The sequence below is a fragment of the Pagrus major genome, chromosome 5, assembly GCF_040436345.1.
Source record: "Pagrus major chromosome 5, Pma_NU_1.0".
Taxonomy (NCBI): Eukaryota; Metazoa; Chordata; class Actinopteri; order Spariformes; family Sparidae; genus Pagrus; species Pagrus major.
The window spans coordinates 8,482,311-8,502,994 of record NC_133219.1 but is presented as its reverse complement, the minus strand read 5'-3'; the positions used below and the strand labels follow the sequence as shown (position 1 = coordinate 8,502,994).

Genomic DNA, 20,684 nt, shown 5'->3' with positions numbered 1-20,684 from the left:
GATTAACAATGGCTTTGACCAGGACTATGACTCCAGGGACAATAGGGCACGGCAGGCAGGGACAGGAGAGAGGTGAAGCAGCAGAGGAGCAACAGAGAGTCGGGCATTAGCAGTGGGCAAAAATGCCATGTAGAGCTTGAATGTCTTCATATCTTACTCTGTGAATTGAGGATGTATTTCAACCAAACCAGAGGTGATTGTAGAAAGATTGTTTTGGTGAGTTTTATTGTTTATGTCGAGTGTGAATAAGATGTGTTTTACAATGAACAAGGCAATTGAGCTCTTCTTAGTTTGTTAAAAAGAGAGAAACTTAAATTCAGACAGCTGTATTTTTCTGAAAATAGGTGTAAAACTTATTTTACTGAGTTCTGAGTTTATTTTGTTTACTTATCAGAGAAATATTGATATTTGTGAAGGTGTGTTTAATGATTAATGAGATTATGGAAAACTAACTTATTTTTGGTTTTCCACTTTTAAGATGTTAATCACTAAAATACATGTTGAGGTGGAAGATTTCATCTGCATTCAGCCAAAGCAGCAGAGAAATAAAAAATATCAACAACAGTTGAAAGCAAAAGAAGTTTATCAGTGGCTCACCACGCCATCAGTCGAACCCCTGCTGCCACTTTAACAGCGAACGACATTTAAGACTTATAGCATAAAAATAGCAACTCTGAAAACTGTGAGGGGTCCACATATGATGATGAAAGGTCCGGACATTTCACACTGAGACACATATCATCCTGCTGCATTTAGTGTTATATGCATCCTGACAAGCTGTTCAAGACCAGCTACCATTAGTGTGTTTGATTAGAAATCCTTAGTCGGTTCTAAATATAAAGAATTTGTAGCCCGGTATCTCTTTATACACTACAATGATTCGACTGTATCTAGAAGTTATAAATCTTCAGCACCTTATAGCCTGATTAACAGTCAATAACCTTACTTATCTATTCATTCTCATTCACAGTCTTTTTGCTTGTTCACCTTGATGTCATCTTTGCTGTGTTCATGAACCTCTTTTTACTGTGTCTGGCTGCAATGACAATTTAATTTCACTCAAGGTAATTATTAAGATAAACTATGTATATATCAATCTAAATTCACATGTTATAAAATGCACTATTTATATATTATATATTGAAGTTCACAATGTCTATGTGTCCTTAGATTTCATACAAGCTTATGCTTATACTACACAGGCTTGCTCAGGATATTGGAGTTTATTATTCCGAACACAATTTCTTCCTCAAATACAAACATACAAAATATTCATAATAACTTAGTATAATATACTATATATAATCTTGTCAATTCATATGAAAGCACAGTAATAAACCCTGAGGCACAATAACATGCCCTGTTCATATTCACATGATCTATGAAACTATATTTTACAACTTATAAGATTCTATTGAATTTTCTCCATTAGGGTATAAACAGCACATTCCATTTTTGTTTATATTTATTATCTGCATGAATCAATATAAAACCTCATTTTTCCAGGTTCAAATATGAGGCATCAGGTGCACTTCTGCCAAAAACTGCCTCTGCAGGATAATATTGTTATTCCATTAGTTGTTGTTCCATAAACGAAGCGTGAAGAAACTGCAATACCTCCATTAGTCGCTACAATGATGGCATTGATTTAATGACTGTTGTGTTAATCGTTGCAAAAGTGCATCTCGGTGTGAAATGCCTCCTTTGTTTAAGATTGACACAGAGATGTGCAGTGTCCTTTAATGGAAAAGTACAGGAAGATAACAGGAAGATAACGTGAAGAGTAGTGTCACTTGAGGTGACAGAAATTTTGTTAGCCTATCAGCAGTTAATTGGTGTCTTTATGTGTCTTCCACTGTAGCCTCGTTATTTTGTATTACTGTATAACGCAGCATAACCATCAGAGACACACACTCTCACACTGATTTGGAGATCACATGTTGTCAACAATATCTGCACTAGTTTGGAACTGCCTTTCTATCTCTCCTTCCAATTAATCTTTTTTCGGCAAACAAAAACAAAAAACAAGCAGTGCAGCATGAAGAATAAAAAAAACAAAACAACTAGCAGTAGGAAGAGAAAAAAATAGAAAAACTGAAGGAAAATAAAGCTTGCCAACTTTTCGGTCTGGGTAGGTTGGCCAGAAATAATTGGCTGTCAAGGATAGTGAAGGCACTGTTCTTTTTCACAGCCAGACCGAGGAACAATACAAGGACAGTGTGGGGGACAACAGGAGGACAGGCTGGAGACAGAATGGCCTGTCGCCTTTGTTTCCATTAAAGCTCAACAAGCAGGCCTGCAGAGGGTGTATGGGTCACTGCAGGCCCGCCTAACTCTAATAAGGCGACAGAGGAGAGATAGAGGAGATGTATTCCTGCATCCTTGCATTCACTCCCTGCAGGGTGAAATATACAACGATCTTCTTACACAAGCTGCAATTTTCTTGGATTCAAACAGAGTTTGGGTCGTAACACGGCGGGTGTGCCTGAGCAAGAAGTCTATCAATGGGCATGGGTGAGGCTGGCAGTGTGGACGTTCAGCTCACATCCTTGGATGCTTCCACTTTTTACATCCTTGGTGACAAACCCTTCCTCCACTGTCACTGACATAATGAATTTTCGAGGGGGCCACGCTGCAGGTTTTTATTTCACCATAATGTGTAGGGGACAATGAAGCGTGAGAGGCAGGAGTCTGTCAGCCACTGTGTGAAAAGATCCTTTGGCAGCTCACTGCAAAGAACCCTCTGAGAAAAGTAGATATAGAGGTGTGAAGAACAGCGAACAGTAAACAGGAAAAATGGCTTGGCGTGCATCCTGATAGGTTTGCACAGACATACACACACAAATGCTGGTATACCTATACAACAGAAGCCAACACAGACGCATAATGCGCACACAAAATCCCCCTGTGCACTTATAACACATGAGTACAAAAGCCCAAACAGACACACACACATGCACACAGCCTAATAAAAGTGTGGCATAGGCTTAGCAACAAATAGGCTCTGAATTTCATATTCATGAATTCACAAACTCTAAGCCTATCAGCTCAGGCAACAAAGGCAATCCTCTCTGCTGTTCCCCCTGACTCACTCACCTTCCTGCAGGTACATGACAGCCTGTGAGTAGTTTTGCAGTGCGTGGTGTGTTCTCCCCAGGCTTCCATAGGCCAGTGTCTTGGCAGCCAAGTCATTAGTCTGAGCCGCCACACTTAGGTGCTGTTCCTGGAACACGACAGCTCGCTCATAGTTTCCAAGCGACTCGTAGGTAAGGCCCAAGTTCCCGTAGGCGCGGGCCTGGCGCGCAGGGCTGCCCGTTTCCTCTGCAATCTCCAGGTCACTTTGGTGGCATCGCAGGGCAGTCTCATACTCTCCCATAGCTTGATACACAGCACCCAAACCGCAGCTGGCATCGCCCTCCAGTAGTCTGTCATGGGTGTCACGGGCGATGGCCAGCTGACGCTCCAGACAGGAGATAGCCTGTTCGTAATTGCCCAGCTGGCTGTGCAGTGCACCCAGTTCACCGTAGGCCTGAGCCTTGCCTCCACACTCCCCCAGCTCATGAGCCACCACTAACCGCTTCTCAAAACACACAAGGGACTGCTGTAGGTTCCCCATGGCCCTGTAGGTAAAGACAGGAAACCAATGAGATGATTAGGAGTGAGACGGGTGAGATAACCAATAACAAGACAACTTTTCGAATTGAACAAATACTGGGATGTATATCATGGCCACAACAATCTTATCTCATATCTAATACTAAATTCATTATCCATTAAATAAATATTTATTTACTTGTAACTAGAGCTTCAACAATTAGTCATTTAATCAACTGGAAGATAATGAATTGCCAACTATTATGACTTTCTATTGTTTTAGTCATTTTTCAAAACAAAATGTCAAACAGTTACTGGTCTCAGCTTCTTTAATGTGAGGATTTGGGGCTTGTCTTTCATATTAACGACAGTGAGCGAAGAGTCTTGGGGTTTTTGACTGTTAGTTGGACAAAACATGCAGTTTGAAGATATCACTTTAGGTTTGTGATGAGCAGTTTCACAATTTGTTGACATTTTAAAGATGGCATGATTCATTAATTGGGAAAAAGATCAACAGATTAATCGATAATGAAAATAATCATTAGTTGCATTTCTACTTGTGACAGAGCACCAATAGAATGTAGAGCTGCAACGATCAATCGATAAATCAATTATATATCAATGATTAAAGGAATAAGGGGGATGTATTGATTGGTTTGAGTAATTTTTTTCAGAAATAAAGTCAAAATTCTCTGATTTCAGCTTCTTAAATGTGAATATTTTCTGGTTTCTTTACCCCTCTGTGACAGTAGACTGAATAACTTTGGGTTGTGGACAAAATAAGACTTCACATTATGTCATCTTGGGCTTTGGGAAACACTGATTAACATTTTTTCACCATTTTCTGACATTTTATAGACCAAACAAATAATCCAATAATCAAGAAAATGATTGACAGATTACTGATATTAAAAATTATTGGTAGTTGCAGCCCTATACATGGAGTGCACATTGAGTAAAAACACCAGATAATTTCAGTTTTGCTGTGAATGAAATATAGATTTAGATGTCAAACACACTTCTGATAGCTGCTGATGTGGACAGACTTAAATGTGCGTGGAAGGCTTTATGAGAAATGTCTGAGCTCTGATGTGAAATATAAAATTTAGCTTGTGTTGGAAGGGTAACTCTGTTTACCATCCTTTAATGCGAGATGGGTCACCCGTCAAAGGATCCTAGCTTCCATCCTCTTTTGTATGTTTTGACAGAGTGGCTTTCATCCCATCTCAACATTTTATTTGCCTTCACAGCCTTCAAAAAGACTTTATTCACATTCTCAGGCACACCAACAATTGGCGAATGCCGGTTCAAATGGAGCATTAAAAGAATAAAAGCCCTCAGCTTAATTAATGTTGTGTGATAATGTATGTGTCTGACTAAGAGCTGTTAGAAGACGAGAGGGGTTTGTGTCTGATGTCTATTATTCCCCTCTGAACTCATGCATGGCTAATACTGCTGTGTGTGATTGCTGTTGTGCCATGCTGATGAGAAGAATAAGAAGAAAATCATCTCCGAAATGAGGATTTCTGCAAGCCTTTCGTGTTTTATTTTGCACCGTAGTCTCCTAGGATGCTATCAGCTCTTTGACGCATGAGAAGAAATAGACGGGAGAAGAGACACAAGATGTGTAAGAGGTTGCCTCGAAATAACTGCTTCCCTCAGTTTCAGACGTCTGCGTGCCAAAGCCTCTTTGCATACAGATAAGACCGGGGCCACTAGGCTGCTGCTGAGACAGCAAGCACCGGGCTCATATCCGAGCTGTGCTCACCAGCAAGGTGTCTCAAAACCGTGGTGGTCCTTGATAGTGAGCACGAGGAGAAAAATAGCATGCAAAGTAGGATTACCGTGATTGCTAGTAATACCCAGCCAATACAATTATCTGCGAATGCAACAGCAAGGGAGAAATTGACACTGCTGTGTTTCACAAAGACAGAAAGTATTTATCTAGCAATGTGAAGTATTGAATTTGAATGCCTTTCGTTTGAAGCAGACTCACCTGTGTCCATTGCCTAACCCTCTGTAGGCCTTCTCCTGGTCCTGCATGCGGTTGAGGCTCTGGGCCACTGACAGATATTGGTCATAGTACTTGATGGCTTCCTCGAAGTCACCCAGAGCCTCATAACAGTCTCCCAGGTTCCCATAGGCCCTACCCCTGTCCATTACTGCCTCGTTGCCACTCAGCTGCTGTAAAGTGGCTAGCTGCTGCTCCAGGTAGCCAATAGCCTCCTCCATCACGCCTACATTCATTTTCGTGATGCCCATATTTCCGTACACTTGAGCCTCCACGACAGGATCCTTCAGCCTCCGACCCAGCTCCAGCTGCTCCTCGTAGCTCTTGAACGCCATGGCGTACTTCCCCAGGGCCATGTAGACAGCTGCCAGGTGACCGTGGGCTTTGCACTCTCCTGACACATCGCCCAGCTCTTGATACACCTCCAGCTCCTGGGTGTGATAGCCCAGAGCTTTGTCATATTTCTGCACTAGTCTGTAGGTGGCCCCGAGGGCGGCATAGGCACAGGCCTCCATCCTACGCTCCTTAACCTGAAACGAGACAGAATTTTATGAGCATGGATGTGAGTGAATGATATCAAAATTACACTCCACATGGCATTTCCTATTTGTATGACTAACTGTTCTAGTATATGGTGAACTACATTCATTATGTGTGGCCGTACCTGGTGAGCTAAGGCCAGTTGTTGCTCGTAAAACTGAATGGCTCCAGCCACATCCTTTTTACAGACAAATATGTCCCCGAGGTTCCCCAGAGCTCTGAAGCGAGCCTGTGCATTGTTCAGGGACTGGGCCAGCGACAGCAGGTATTTTTGACACTCCTCCGCCTTAGTAAAGTCTCCCAAGGCCTTAAAAGCCAGACCGAGGTTACAGTAAGCCTTGGCTTGACTCAGTTTGTCATGAAGGTCCTTGGCCAGAGCTAAGTCCTGCTCATAGTATTTGACGGCATCCTGGTAGTTGCCGAGACAGTAGTGGGCATAACCCAGATTATGACAAACTTTTCCTTCACTCTCCATGTCTTGGAGGTCAGGGGACAGGCGGAGGTACTGCTCATAGTAGGGCACGGCCTGAGGGAACTCTCCTCGAGAGCAGTGGAAGTTGCCGAGGTTGCCCAGAGCCCGTGCCTCGCTCTGGACATCTCTGAGCTCACGAGCAATGTTGAGGTGGTTCTGGTAGTGTTGCAGAGCACGGTCATGGGCTCCCAGGGCTTGGTAAGCCACAGCCAGGTTTCCATGAGTGGAGGCCTGTGAGGCCCGGTCATTGACCTCCATGGAGATCTGCAGCTCCTGGCGGTGGTAGCGAACAGCCTGGTCAAAGGCTCCAAGGGCATTGTAAGCATTACCCATGTTCCCATAGGACCGGCCCTGAGCAGCATAGTCATTCAGCTCCTGAGCAATGGCCAGGTGTGTTTTGTGGAGTTTCAGTGCAGTCTCATAGTCCCCCTTCATTTGGTGGATGATGCCTGTGGTGAGAGGAGGGACAGCAAGGGGATAATGTTAAAGACCTATTCAGGGAAAAATTGTAATTGAGGAGAATTCAAGTGCCTCGTCAGCTCTTCATGTACAAAACAAGTCATTTGGTTGTTAAAATATGCACTCTGAGCCATCTGTTCTCTGCTTACACAACACACTCTCCCACAGAATTATGGTCATTAAAATGTAGTGCAATCAAACAGAGTTATTATAACACCAAAATAGAATCTTTTGATTGTGTAAGCTGTCTTTGATGATTGTGTCTTAGAGGGATTTTACCAAAATCAACAACTTTTCCACGGGGTTGGAAACGATTGTGGGAGAACAAGAGAGAAAGACGGAGGAAGTAAAAGTGAGAAGGAGTGTCGAGAGTTGATGGAAAGCTCAGCAAACAACTTTAGAAAAACGAGATAAGTGTGGAGCAACAATAAATAATGGAGAACCCGGTGCATTGAGCGAATTATCTCTGATAAAATACCATCCTCTGAAAAATAATAGCTTTACCCCACAGCCGGGCAGCCATCTGGCACACACACACACACACACACACACACACACACACACACACACACAAACAAATGTGTACACACACCCACATGCACACTGGCAAATACACAGCAGAGAGTAAAGAGACATCACTGCATATCTACCGGATCTCTCCTCCATCCCTCTGAGACTCACCACTAATCTCTGGGTCTCTCTTTTTGCATTGTCACCCAGCCTTCTATGATAATAATGCATTGATAATATTAAAGCTCACTGAGAGAGAAGGCGGAATGGCTGCAGGCTGGCAGATGGAGACAGAAAAAGAAACCAGCTGCAAGGAAAATAACTGAGTCCTTCATACAGCCTGGCCATCATTGCTTTGCTGCATCAGCACAGAGACTAATGGGCTACTTCAGTAGGACGGGGGTACAGCCACTGATGGGACACCAGGGATGGAAACGGTTCTGGAGCCAGAGTGGGTGGGAACCAGGGAAGGAGAGGGGCTCTGTGGCTTGTGGTGAGTGTGTGATGGTGCCGCCGGGATTAGTTACCGCCATGTGTGTTTTCCCATTTATTTCATCCGAAACCTGCCACATTATGGGCCTGAGCACAGGCTACATAAACAGTGGGATTGAAACTAAACAGAAGGCTCAAACGACTGCAGAGGTTCTACAATCGATCTGGATATGTATTCAGATGTTGGCTCAATTAAAAAGCAGCACATTAGGCCAATGAGGATGGGAAAAAAAGCTTTGGCGCCTCTACAGTATGAGCCACTGTGCTGCACATTGGTTTGTATATTATTACATGCACACAAAGTGGATACAAGCTTTTGCAGGTTGGTGGTGGACATAGAAGAGATTCAAAAAAATAAATATTTCACTCTAAATCAAGTCTAAATGAGGAGATTAGTTTCAAACATCCTTAATTGGGTGTCTGAAAATTAAACTGAAAAAAAGATCCAACAGCTTTTTTTCTGCTGACAGATTGGATTCTGCTGAGAAAACATCATCAAAGAACGTCTGCCTACTTAATTCAGACCATGATTCAGCACACCGCAGACAACCACAGACAAATCAAATCTGATGTGCTGTTTGTTTGCTTGCTTGTGTTCTCAGGTTAAGGTGGTACAACCTGAAGTGACCTTGTAATCATCAGGTCATCGCCCTGAGGAGTTGGTATATGCTAGGCATATCTGAGAGTAGAACATGGAGAGAAGTAGTGCTGCCAAATAATACAGGAAAAATTGAAATTGCTCATGACATAACTTCACCATGAAGACTTTCACAATTAGGGAAATCTGAGTGGTTCCTTGGAGCATGTAAATAGAGTAAAACTGTTTTAATTTTTGAGCCAAAATAAATGAATTAGGCATAAAACCTCTTGGATTTTAAGGTTCTGCTGGCACACTTCCAACACCTTGGAAAAACCCCACAGCTTCACCTTTCCTGGAAGTCTTTCCTAAGGGTAGAAGCATTTTAAGATTCACAGCAGGCTACTTGGAAGAGCACTGACAGCCCTCGCCACAAAGTCACTCCCAAGGTTATGCTTTCCCCAACGGAGGCTGATCTTGCTGAGGATATAATGCCTTCTGATGTATTACCAGCAAACAAGTTCCATGCTGCAGGCTAAAAATGGATCAGGGGCTTGGTGATGGACGGAGGGGTAGAAGATACAGCAGGGGCAGAGGCTGGGGGTGTATGGCAAGGGTTTGACGTTGGGCTTGGAAGCTGCCAAAAACTGCCATAAGCCTTAGGCTATGCCTGTAGCCACACTTGAAGCAAGGAAATATTTTCTGCCCCCACCCATATGGTAAGAGGATTACAGGACCCTTTGGGAATAGTATCTAGCAGGATAGTAAATAAAATCGTACCAAACATGCCGCTGAAACACCAAAATTGGAACTACTAAGAGGGTCCCGCTGAAGTGGTCACTGTGGCATGCTGTCCAAATCAAAATGACCCCAACAAAGCGTCAGTCTTGGGATTCAATTTAACCTCAAATGTTAACAACATTGTAAGCCTGTGGTGCATACAAAATGCACTTGACTGTAACATATAAAATAATATGGCTCAATCATTTCTCTTTTAGCGCACAGCTTGAGACAATGACTGTGAAAAAGCAGGATAAAGCCCACACCACATCAGTCAAACTCTTTTATACAGGGCCCTATCCATCCAGAGCCCTCTCCATCCCCCCATAACCAAAGACATTAAAAGCATGGCGATGTGTTGTCACTTTTCATTACACAGCTGGCTATACATAGAGGGATACGCTGCAGTGATGACTTTGAGGGATGGTGTCATGTTCTGAGTAAATCACTGTGTCATTCTTCCAGGAGCTGTGGAGGTCCAAAGCGCTGCTGCCTACAGTTAGCTAAGAGGATTTTTACTAACAATGGTGCTGCTGCCACTGTGGTGGCGTGATATAGAAATAGAGTAGAGATGACCAGCCTGAGCCCGAAATAATGACTTGGGTGTGTTCCTCATTTATATTTTAGAATGAGGTCAACATTATAATTTGCATTCATGTTCGAGGAGTGAAAACCAGAACAGGATGTTTGTGGAAATGTTGATGCCTATTCAGGTCTCAGCTCAAGGAGATTGGCATGTGTAAAATACCAACAGAGGGAAGCCAATCTTTGGAGGAAATTCCAATGAGACAGGGCGGTATTCACGCAACATTTTATCCTGCCGGAGCTCACATATGCAGTTTAGTACTTCTGAGTATCTTTTAAAATTTCTAGATTGTTTTGTCACCATGAAAGTATTTATGTAGCTGCTTGCAGCTACAGTACTTTTGATGAAAGAAACAAGTTGTGGGTTATTACTAATGGATGCAGTGTGTCTGAAGTGAAGGACTAAAAGGTAAAGGTTAAACACACTTCAACTTTTATACTCTTATTACTTCAGTTTTAATGCATTTGAAGGGATTTATTGCATATTTTTATTTTGCGTCATTGCACTCTGCCTTCCAAACATCACAAGACTGATTTCAACATCATCATCAGTGCATATCACGCACAACAGACGTGGGGAGAAAAGGCATGTTAGTGTCTCGTATCTGCAGAGACCCTGCAGCCCTCTGCCTTGATTTTCTTATTTTATCAGTTTGTTGTTGTTCTGGACGCTTTACCAACCCAAAATGTCGGTATTTGATGTTCTGGGAATGAGACTCCACAATCAACTATCTGTGTGGTGCATTTACGAACAGCTTGGACAAATCCTACTGATTCTACCTTTAAGTTTAATAGTCTTTGAATTATATTAATATGATGTGAGGTTCATGTGACCTACTGCTCCTCAGGGATGCCCTACAAGTTTCACTACATTGTACACTGTATCTGATAAATAAAGAACCATCTTCATCATAAATTTGATTCCTGCAACACGCAAAGTGAGAAGAACCACAGCATCCAAACTTTTTTGGCATTAACTTTGTAGATGCTCTATAAAAATAATATATACGTATACGAATAGAAATAATTCTGTTCTTCCCCCACACAGTACTGAAAAGTATAAATCGTAAATAAAACTCTACTGTGAAGTAAAAATAAACTAGCCGTCACTATCAGCACAGCGAAAGTGAAACACCAGATTGAAAAGGGTTATATCAAGTACAGTATATCCAACATTTAAAGGTGATATATGGATGACTTAATCGTAATATGGAGGATTAATTTCGTGAAGACTTCTATTCTAAATATGTTTATGAGGATTGAAGTGTGAATGGAATATGAGAGACTCCTTTGTGATAGGCAGTGTGTGTCTAAGTGAAGTGTCTAAAATTAGCTGTATGAGTTGTACAATATACTACGATTGTGTGTGTTATGATCTGTGGGGGGAAGTAGTGAGCTGAGGCAGACACTAGATCCTGCTGGGGTCTGCCAGAGTAGCAGAAGGGGCGGAGCTGAGGGTCTGGGCTTAAGGTACCAAATCCTCACTCGCAGACACAGACATCTTGTATACTCTCACTGACAGAGAGATAGGAAGGAGGGAGATAAAAAAGGACAGGTATGGATAGATGCATGCGTCCTGAGTGGGTGGTATGTCACCAGAAACACAAAGACAGACTGTTGTACTCGTCCTACTACAGCATCAACTGAGCTGCTTTCCTTTCTGCTCCTACTGACCCTCAACCCACCTCAGCGCACCGAGCCAACTGTCGCGGTACTGTCCACACGCATGACATTGGATTCCTCCTACTTAACCAATAATGTTCAGTCTCCAAGTCTCTACTCAACTTGTTTTGCACTGCACAATCTCTTCTCCGTTTAGGACAAGATCACATTTCATGCTGAATTTGCAGACGTGCTGAAAAAAGCTCACAAATTCAAAAGAATGCTACAGCTCTTTTGTTTTGTTTAATAGCTCCACAGTGAGTAGAATAATAACTGCATACAGTGAGCTAAACTTTAGCGTAAGCACAAACACTAGGAGTGTGTTTTGCAGGGCCTCTAGTCCAGTTTTTGGCATGGTCCTTTGTCGGAGATTGAAGGAGGCCTTGCAGGGGGAGGCAAGGAGCGTCTGCTGCTTTTCCAACAAACAAAAATTTGGGGCCAAGCTGCAAAGATCAGATACTGTAGTTAGCAAAGATCTCTCCAAGAGAGTAACAGAAGACTGGCATCCTTAAAATCCCACCACTACTTCACCTCTTCTTGACCTATTTTTCACATCGTCGCTTCTTTCCTTTTGCAGACCTGTTAATATTTACTTAGGGTGTTTACCCGGTCATTAATGGCGAGTTGAAGATGTCACCAATCTCAGATAAATGCACTTTTCATGTTATTTGTTAGGCTCTTTGCCTGTCTTTCTCCTTACAGCTTTCTTTCATTCATCCTGTCTAGGCCATTAGGCTCGCTAAATTCCTCTGTAAATTCAGCACTCTGCTGCTCGCCTTGCTGGTCAGACTAATAATATATCTACAATCACTGCTGTTTCAAAAGGCTTAGGTACAAAACTGAATAATCTCTACGCTCCGGTACCCCAGGCAAGTCTGGTCCCTGTCTGTTTGTTCCTACTGAAATCAGTTTTGAAAAGGTACAGGATTTATATTCGCACAAACATTGTTGCTGTCATTATGGCGATAATGATGATGATAGAGATGCACTCATGGTAGAACCATGTCAAGATAAAGGACATGCATCTCATCTACTTATCATTTGCATGCAATTCACTTAAAAGGCTCAGCTGACATATTTCCTTTCACGATTAGATGTTAAGAGCTCGCAGTCTCAGGGTCAGTGTTACTACACTTGAACACGGCTGCCAACAAATACAGCCTGTTAAAAATACAAATCACAACGCTTAATCTACTGGTGTGACATTGTTCCTGTCAGACATGTTACAAAACCTGGTAATCAGATGTCTGGACAGAACAGATTTCCATAACTGATTTTGTGGAATGCAGATTCCAGCACTCATTCTCACATGACCCTTAAATGGAAAAAGCTGTGAAGGGGTTTTAGCACAAAAGGTCTGAAACTAATTCAATACAGAAGTTCTATCCTGTGTTTTTTAGATTGATGAGGTTTGATTACAGAGCATCCCACTGCTCATTGTCTGATTCTGTGTTGTTTTGTGAACTATTCTTCCTGTTGTTTTCCTCTTTCTGTTGCTTTGTTTTTGCGAGCATCAGCACAAAGCATTCCCCGGGGATGCTGGATGAAAAGAAGTGGGAAAAAAAAAATGCTTAATTAGGTCTGTTACCTCCAGCCTTTCTATCTGATGCGGGTCGACATTCAAGTGACTTCTTTAAGACATATGGTCAGACGAGGAGGTGTGAGTTGAGGAACAGCGAGCGCAACAAAGACCGGGCTGAAACACAAACGCTAACAGACAAACTTATTCAAGGTCTCTTTGAAGTGAAATGCAAGAGGAAAATAATACAATTTAGATTCTGTTTCATGAATACCAGAAAATGTGAACTACATGGGAACCCACCACTTCAGTCCTCTCCCAGATATTAAATATTGCTGACTAGAGGGTGAGTTAGCCAATTAATGAATAATAAATGGGGCTGGAATGCAACATTTTCATATCCTTTATAGGTCAGAGTGTGCTGAGCCAGGGCTGCTGGTACCGCTGGGCATCATGGTTTGATATTAAAGCATGGCGATCTCTATACAACGGTACCTCAGAGCCATGTCAGCTGCTGCTCCACCCACACTACACGCAACATTAACGACGAGCTGAGAGGGCATAATAAAAGTTTGCTCCTTCCTGCTTCTGCAACTTCTCCTTCTCCGTCTCTCTCGCGCAGTGTTTTTTGCTTTTATCGCAGCTCGTTAATCTTCACTCCATCATCCTTCCCCTTTTAGTGCATGGCGTAATGGCAGCATTTTTTGAAGTCTCAAACAACATCCTGTTAGTTTTAGCCCGTATCTTCTTGTGCTAAGGAGGTTTGTGGGCGCTGATGACGGAAAAACAACACACGCCCCACTGCCGCAAACAAAAAGAACAACAACAACAACAATGGGCCAATTACAGACTGATGCTCCACAACCTCCACTTCATTCTCTGTTATCTTCATTATTCAGCTCCTCTTGAATCAGCTATTAAAGGTAATTAAGCGATTCATCAAGTCAGTTTCAATTACTGGGAGCTTGACAGCTGCAGATTACAATCAGTAGGGGTGAGGAGGAGAGAGACGGAGAGAGTGAGAGAGGGAGGCGTCAAAAACTGGAAAACGAGGAGAGAACGAAAATAGCAACCGATCAGGCGACACTGAGACGGGCAGGAAGTTTCCCTGGGTGTCAAGAGGTTTTGCATCCACATGATGCTCCAGCTTGTCCGGGCCGTCTCCATGGAGCAACAGGCTTCATCTGCTACCACCCACTCATTTAGCTTCTGTGCTGTCACCAGCTTGTGGTCTTTGACACTGCATCTATACTTTCATTACTCTGTCATGGACCAGAATAACTGTAATGTCGCAACTAATAATGAATAAGCATCGTTGCCATCGTAAAGGCCGTCATACTATGGATGGGAATACATTTGCTGCCTGACATGTAGTGCCCACTCGTAATAAAGCTCACATGTACTGTAGTAGGATCATAAAAATGTTCTCACCAGTGCCTTTAATTTATGACAACCAGTTACCAGCTCACTTTTAAAATCAGGTGTGTGTTGGCGCTAAGAGCCTCCCAGGATATGCGACCGTTAGGCCGGTCAAAGGACGACTTCAATTTATGTTTGGCTGATTAACCCCACTCTCCGCTTGCTCACTTTTATACATTAGGTTAAAGAATAATTCATCTGGGGGGAACTATTATGCCTTTTAGTTGTCCATTAGAGTCAGGTTTACTACTGTCTTGATGGCTATCATAAGTCACCCAGCGCAGATTGTAATTGCTGGACTAAATACAGGAAAATTGGCCATAACATGTATCTCATGGGGAACTGAATATCCAAAGGGACACCTTTATCCCCAAGGCTCCTTTCATCATTATGTTCACAGACTCCGCAAGGTTACCTCGCTAATAATTTCTTCTAGCAGGATGTGGCTGTAAGATATTGGATTGTAAAGGGGATAATAATTACATTTTAAGTTTTAATCAAAACAGCATCATATACTTATTTTTTCCCATCTCGTTTTTATTTATCTCCGCACCACTTTTCATTTCAAGATGTGATTAAGTCCAAGTCAGTGTGAAGGTGAGAGCAGTGTGGATTAAAGAGATTTCCCATGAAAATATATATTTTTTTATGGGGTGTATTTAGACCCTGACAGTTTACATTATATGTTGGCATTCTATCACACAGAACTTCTGGGCTCATGAATTACAGTTGGCTCCATCATGAACCATCTTCCTCCCTGGCTTCCATGCAGAAACCTTGTACTCCATTACCTGATTCTTACATAATCTACTGGCTGCCATTCACTGTAGAATGTAATGCAACCATTAAAGGGCAACTCCACCAATTTTACAGGTTAAAGTCTTGGGGACGTGTAACAGTAGTATATGCATCGTGGGTAATGTAGGCGCCAGGTTTAAAAAGGAAGAAGAATGAGTGGAATAAAAAAGGTGGTAATTTTTTTCCACTGTATCGATTTTGGTGATTTGTTTTTAAACTGTCCATCATGACTCCAACAGTGTTATAGGAGTGCAATGCTAGGTCACGGGACTTGTGACATCACTGGAGCCAATTTATCAGATTACATGCAGCTTCCTCTGGAGCCACAAAAGGGTTTATGCTATTTTTTCACATATGCAGTAGTACTCCCTAAGAGCTGTAAACACACTTTAACACATACAATTGTTGGAGTTGCCCTTTAAATATTGTATCTAAAACAACTTTACATAAAACTAAAAAGAAATTAAAGTACTATATTGCTGACTGTTGCATACAAGTTACAAATACAGGTCTTACTAACCATAAAAAAAATGAAAACAACAATAATCAAACAGCTCATTTACATGAAGCAAACAAAGGAATGTAGCCAGAAGCACAGTGGAAACACTAGCAGGAAGCTCTCATACTGTATCCCCAAAACAATAAATGAGCGCCTAGGACACCTTTGTTTCTTTTTATCTCTGTTTCAGTGGGCTAGGTCAAATGTAGCTAAAAAAAAAAAAAAAGACTCTCATAAATTCCCATGTTGAAGCAAACAATCAGTAAACCCTTACCTACGTCCAGTCTGCAACATTTCATTCTGTCTAACAACCAGGTGCTTCCTTATCTCTGAGGATGTACTAACACAGATTTATCACACAGTTTGTGCTGCTGGACACTGACCTTTACTAACTGAAAGGGTCAAGGAATCTCAAAGGAAGACATTCATCCACCAGGCGCTGTACATGATGTGTGTGGATCTGAGACGATGACATGATACATGGAACAGGACTTGCAGTATTTTAGGGATCCTACTCATTAATCTGAGGAGAACACCACTACCAAAGTCAGTTGTGTGTCCCTGGGAGATTCACTCCAGTGATCAATACTCATGCTCATCATCATAATCATACTTTGGAGAAAACAGTGCTGATTGATTTAGCTCAAATATCAGACTGACCATGTTCAGACCAACAACCGAGGGTTTCAGCCAAAAAAAGACAGCGCTGAACCTTACCTAACACTTGCCCCAAAACAATGTACTTCCAATTAATACATGCAAGTATAAATTCCTAGTAGATTACTTTCTATAAGGAGGATAAAATGATTGTTGCTATATTAAAGGTGCAATATGTAGGAATTGTATTGCAAAGCATGTTTAGCATGCTAACCAGCTAGCCTCATCCAGTCCCAAAGCTCCTGTGCTAGCAGTGCAAACACCAACACTTCTTCACTGCTCGGCGCTCCCAGTCCAGACTACTAGCTGCACGGCTAACTCAGCTAACTAGCTAAAAGGAGCTTCAGCTGGCAGCAGTTGGCTGTTACTCTGGTGATATGCTGCTCCTTATTTGTTTTGAGTATGAATTGAACAGGTGGTCAAGTCTTACATATTGAACCTTTAAATTTCCAGTGTTTTAAAATCCCATCTTATAGCATCAGGAACCATTGTGCAGTCTCGTTGTCTGTAGAAATTATGGATGTATTACTCAAGCTGGACTTGATTTCTATCACCTGACTGGCTACTGAATCAACACGCCCAACACAGATATTTCACCAGAAATATCTTTGGTCTTGCTAATCAAACTCACCTGATAGTAATCCGACAATACTACTGTTTGAAACATGTAAAACATTTTGGATTTTAGAAACTATGGCTGGTTATGATTTGCTCAACTTTAAGACAATGATAGTGATATTATTCAGTATACTGTATGTTGAATTGTTACCATAGGAAGCAAATGGTCTACCATGAGCATATGGAAGACTTTGGTGTTCATGCTATTTTCCTATTTTGCATACATACCAAGATTGGAGGAGGCCCTTCCTTCTGCCGCCCTGTCCTTCAGACCCTCAGCTATAGACAGCTGCTGTTCATGGTACTGCTTTGCCCTCTCCAAGTCCTGCATGCAGCGAGCAGCATGACCTAGTCCTGCGTAGGCTCTCATCTCAATGGACTTTTCCTCCAGCTCCTGGGCGAGCTCCAGAACGTGAGTATGGTAGGACATGGCCTTGTCAAAGTTACGGTGGTAGTGGTAGGCACTGCCCAGGTTGCTATAGGCCCGGGCTTCCTCTCGCTTATTTTCCAGGGCCTTGGCAATGCCCAGGTGCTGCTCATGGCATTGGACAGCATTTTCAAAGTCTCCCATGGCGATGTAGACGGCTCCCATGTTTCCCAGCTCACGAGCCTCAGACAGCTGATCCTTGGACTGCTTGGCCAGCAGGACACACTGCTTGTGGCTTGCCAGGGCATTTGGATAGTCCCCTATGGCTGTATATACATGGCCCAAGCTGCTCAGTGCCATTGAAGCAGCCTATGGATAGAGAGACAGAAAGGAAAGCATGTAAGGAAAACAGACAAGGTAATAAAAAAATCTCAAATAGCTCCATTAATTATACCCACATTCCATCAACAGTGAGTCACTTTGTTGCCTTTACATCACAGATTTCCCACCCATATTTAAACGTCGCTTTAGCCAGAAGCACTACACATGAAAGGAATAAAAAGAAGAAAAAAATCAGAATTCCCAAATCTCTGAGGAGGCTTACTGCTCAGAGACCAAACAACAAACACAACCTGATTTGATTTCATCCTTGCAAAGTAACGAGGGGGGTAAAGTGTGATGCAGATCAGCGCAGCAGCAGGCTTGTTTTAAAGCCGTCAGTTTGCCCACTGCAATCACGCTTCATGGTGCGCCACCGCCAACGGAACAAAGACACTGCTAATCAGGGGGGAGAGGAGAGGGTTTAGCTTCACACCAGAGCGGTGGGGGGCCGACTGGCTGTCTGACTGAATGCTGGCAAGACCTCTCACTCTAAAATCAGAGAGAACAATATTCTCTATATTTTCATCCACTCTATCATCCATTTTCTCAAGCAGTGTCCACCTGTGAAAATAAAACTACAATGAACATTGGCTACGACTGCAGAAGGAGAGGTGTACCAGTAAAATGGCGAAGTTTCGAAAAATGCAGTCTTGACCTCTTATGTGACACATTCACTGCAGGCTTATTAACTGTTTATACAGAGGGTAAACAGCTGGGAATTGGGGTCAGCTGTCTTTGTGTGAACAGATGTTCAATTAATCATGCAGGGCCAGCTAATAAAGCATCTCCTTCCTGAGGTCCCACTCTGCATCCTCCAGTCAGGAAGGGGGTTGGATGGAGGCCAGAAGAGAGGACAGACACTCTGACAGTGAAGGCCACAGTACTGCCCATCTTGGCTAGCTTGGAGCCTCAACAACAGGGATGACCTCAGCCATCTTGGGGGCATTTAGAGCCAGACAAGTGGAAAGTCAAACATCAGCTACAGTAAAGGATGAAGTACTCAATGTAGTGTCAGCTGTAAGATGTTTATGAAAGCAGTTTTCATATCTGTATGTTTCAAAGCTAGCCACTTTATATTACAAAAATAAATCCACAAATACATCAAGATGTAATTTGAAGAAATGCGCTACAGAGAGCAGATGATGCTTCTACTTTGCTCTAGCGCCATATAATGAAAATATTGAGCCCTCTGAATAAATGAAAAGCAAAGCACATTGTTGAGAAAAAAATCAATGCAACAGACGACTTCTAAAGATGTTTATAAAGACACTTTTCTTTGAATCTTTCATAAATTCTTTTTCTAAACACACACATACACCCCACCTACCTATCTTTCCTTCGTTTCACATAGCTGCTGATGCCTGGAACCAATTACCTGCTGACATAAGGACTTCCAGCAGTTTGCTCAAGTTTAAAGACTCGACAAGGCATTATACAGGCCCAGGGAGGCAATTACCCTCCGTCACAACTGTTGCTGTTTCATGTTCCCAGATAGCCTATCTAGGGCTGCTCAATTACATGTGCCTTTTGAAGCTTCGCTCCATCTCTCCAGCTAAAACTTCCACTTTTCTGAGCAGAAAACAGAGAGGGCTCCTCATCTCTGTCTGTCTTCAACCGTGTGCAGTGGGAGACAGAAGGAGAGAAAGCGAGATGGGGGAGCGCAATCTTTCTCCAGTTGAGATGAGTTGCTCTTGTGATCAGTGTCCCTCTAAAGTGAGACTGCAACGCTGCATTTTCTCCTCAGATGGAAGCCAAGATAGGCAGATAATGAGGAGCCAGCCTTGCCAGTCACAGAGGATGCACTGTGTTTGGCTCAGGGACAGACACTGGGACCATATCTCCCCCACTTCTGACTGCAGCACTCTCCCAACATTGCTCATTTCGACTCCCCACCAGTATCACAAAAAAAAACATTCCGTCTGGGAGAGAAATAATTGCCCGAAATACATAATTTCTGCCAAATTGACTTCATTCTAATTTGATTCCATTTCTTTTCTGCACTTATCTTTCCTCCCTCCCTGTTCTTACTCTCTCTCTCTCCCACTTCTCTCAATCCATCTGCAGAGTCAGATCTGATTGTGTTTACAGAGTCCAGCCCTTCTCCGGATGTGTGCTGATTTGATTAATCCTAACGCTGTGCTTTATAAACTGTTGATAAACCGTTGGCTCTTATCAGCAAACACATTTTGCACCAAGGGTCTCCTAATGAAAGGTAAACTAGTTCTGCCTGGGAGAGACGAGAAAAAGAGAAGGGAGGCAACAGGGGAGGGCTGAGATGACATGTTAATCAGAAATGCTTGGCTCCAACAACATTATTTCATTTCTCTCCTCTGACAAGGACAGCGGTTTAGGATTCACTGCTGATTCTCGTCTGTCAGCCTCCTTTACTAAGTATGTTTATATTCTGCAGCACATTAGAGAAATGGCTGCTTTCATAGAACATGCTGGAGGTAATGCATTGTACTTAACATAATTAGCCCCTTATGTCATGCAGCAGAGGGCTCGCTGCTATTCAAGATCTGTGACTCTGAGCTCCTGGTGTTTTTTTATTTCTTACCCTGGAACAGCAGAGTCTAGCCCACCACTTCACTGCCGTGTGCAGCTATGTGGTTATGCCTCGCCTTGCAGCTGTGTGACTATGCCTTTGAAAATCAAAAGCCTTATTTCACTTTGGATCTGTGAGCTCTGATACACTCAAAACAACCAAGGCTATCATCACAGAGTTTATAGGACAAGCCTGGTTG

The 20,684-nt window shown here is 42.6% G+C and overlaps 1 protein-coding gene across 2 annotated transcripts in view; it reads right to left on the bottom strand.

Annotated features, from left to right (window-relative positions):
* Window positions 1-20,684, bottom strand: part of LOC140995808 (tetratricopeptide repeat protein 28-like) — a 202,408-nt gene that overhangs the window by 21,782 nt on the left and 159,942 nt on the right. For both annotated transcript variants that reach the window (XM_073465917.1, XM_073465918.1), the window contains 4 exons: window positions 17,421-17,928; window positions 6,270-7,066; window positions 5,591-6,135; window positions 3,097-3,620 (listed from right to left, as the gene is read on the bottom strand). In XM_073465917.1, coding sequence (XP_073322018.1) covers window positions 3,097-3,620; window positions 5,591-6,135; window positions 6,270-7,066; window positions 17,421-17,928 — 2,374 coding nt within the window. The remainder of the gene's footprint in view (window positions 1-3,096; window positions 3,621-5,590; window positions 6,136-6,269; window positions 7,067-17,420; window positions 17,929-20,684) is intronic.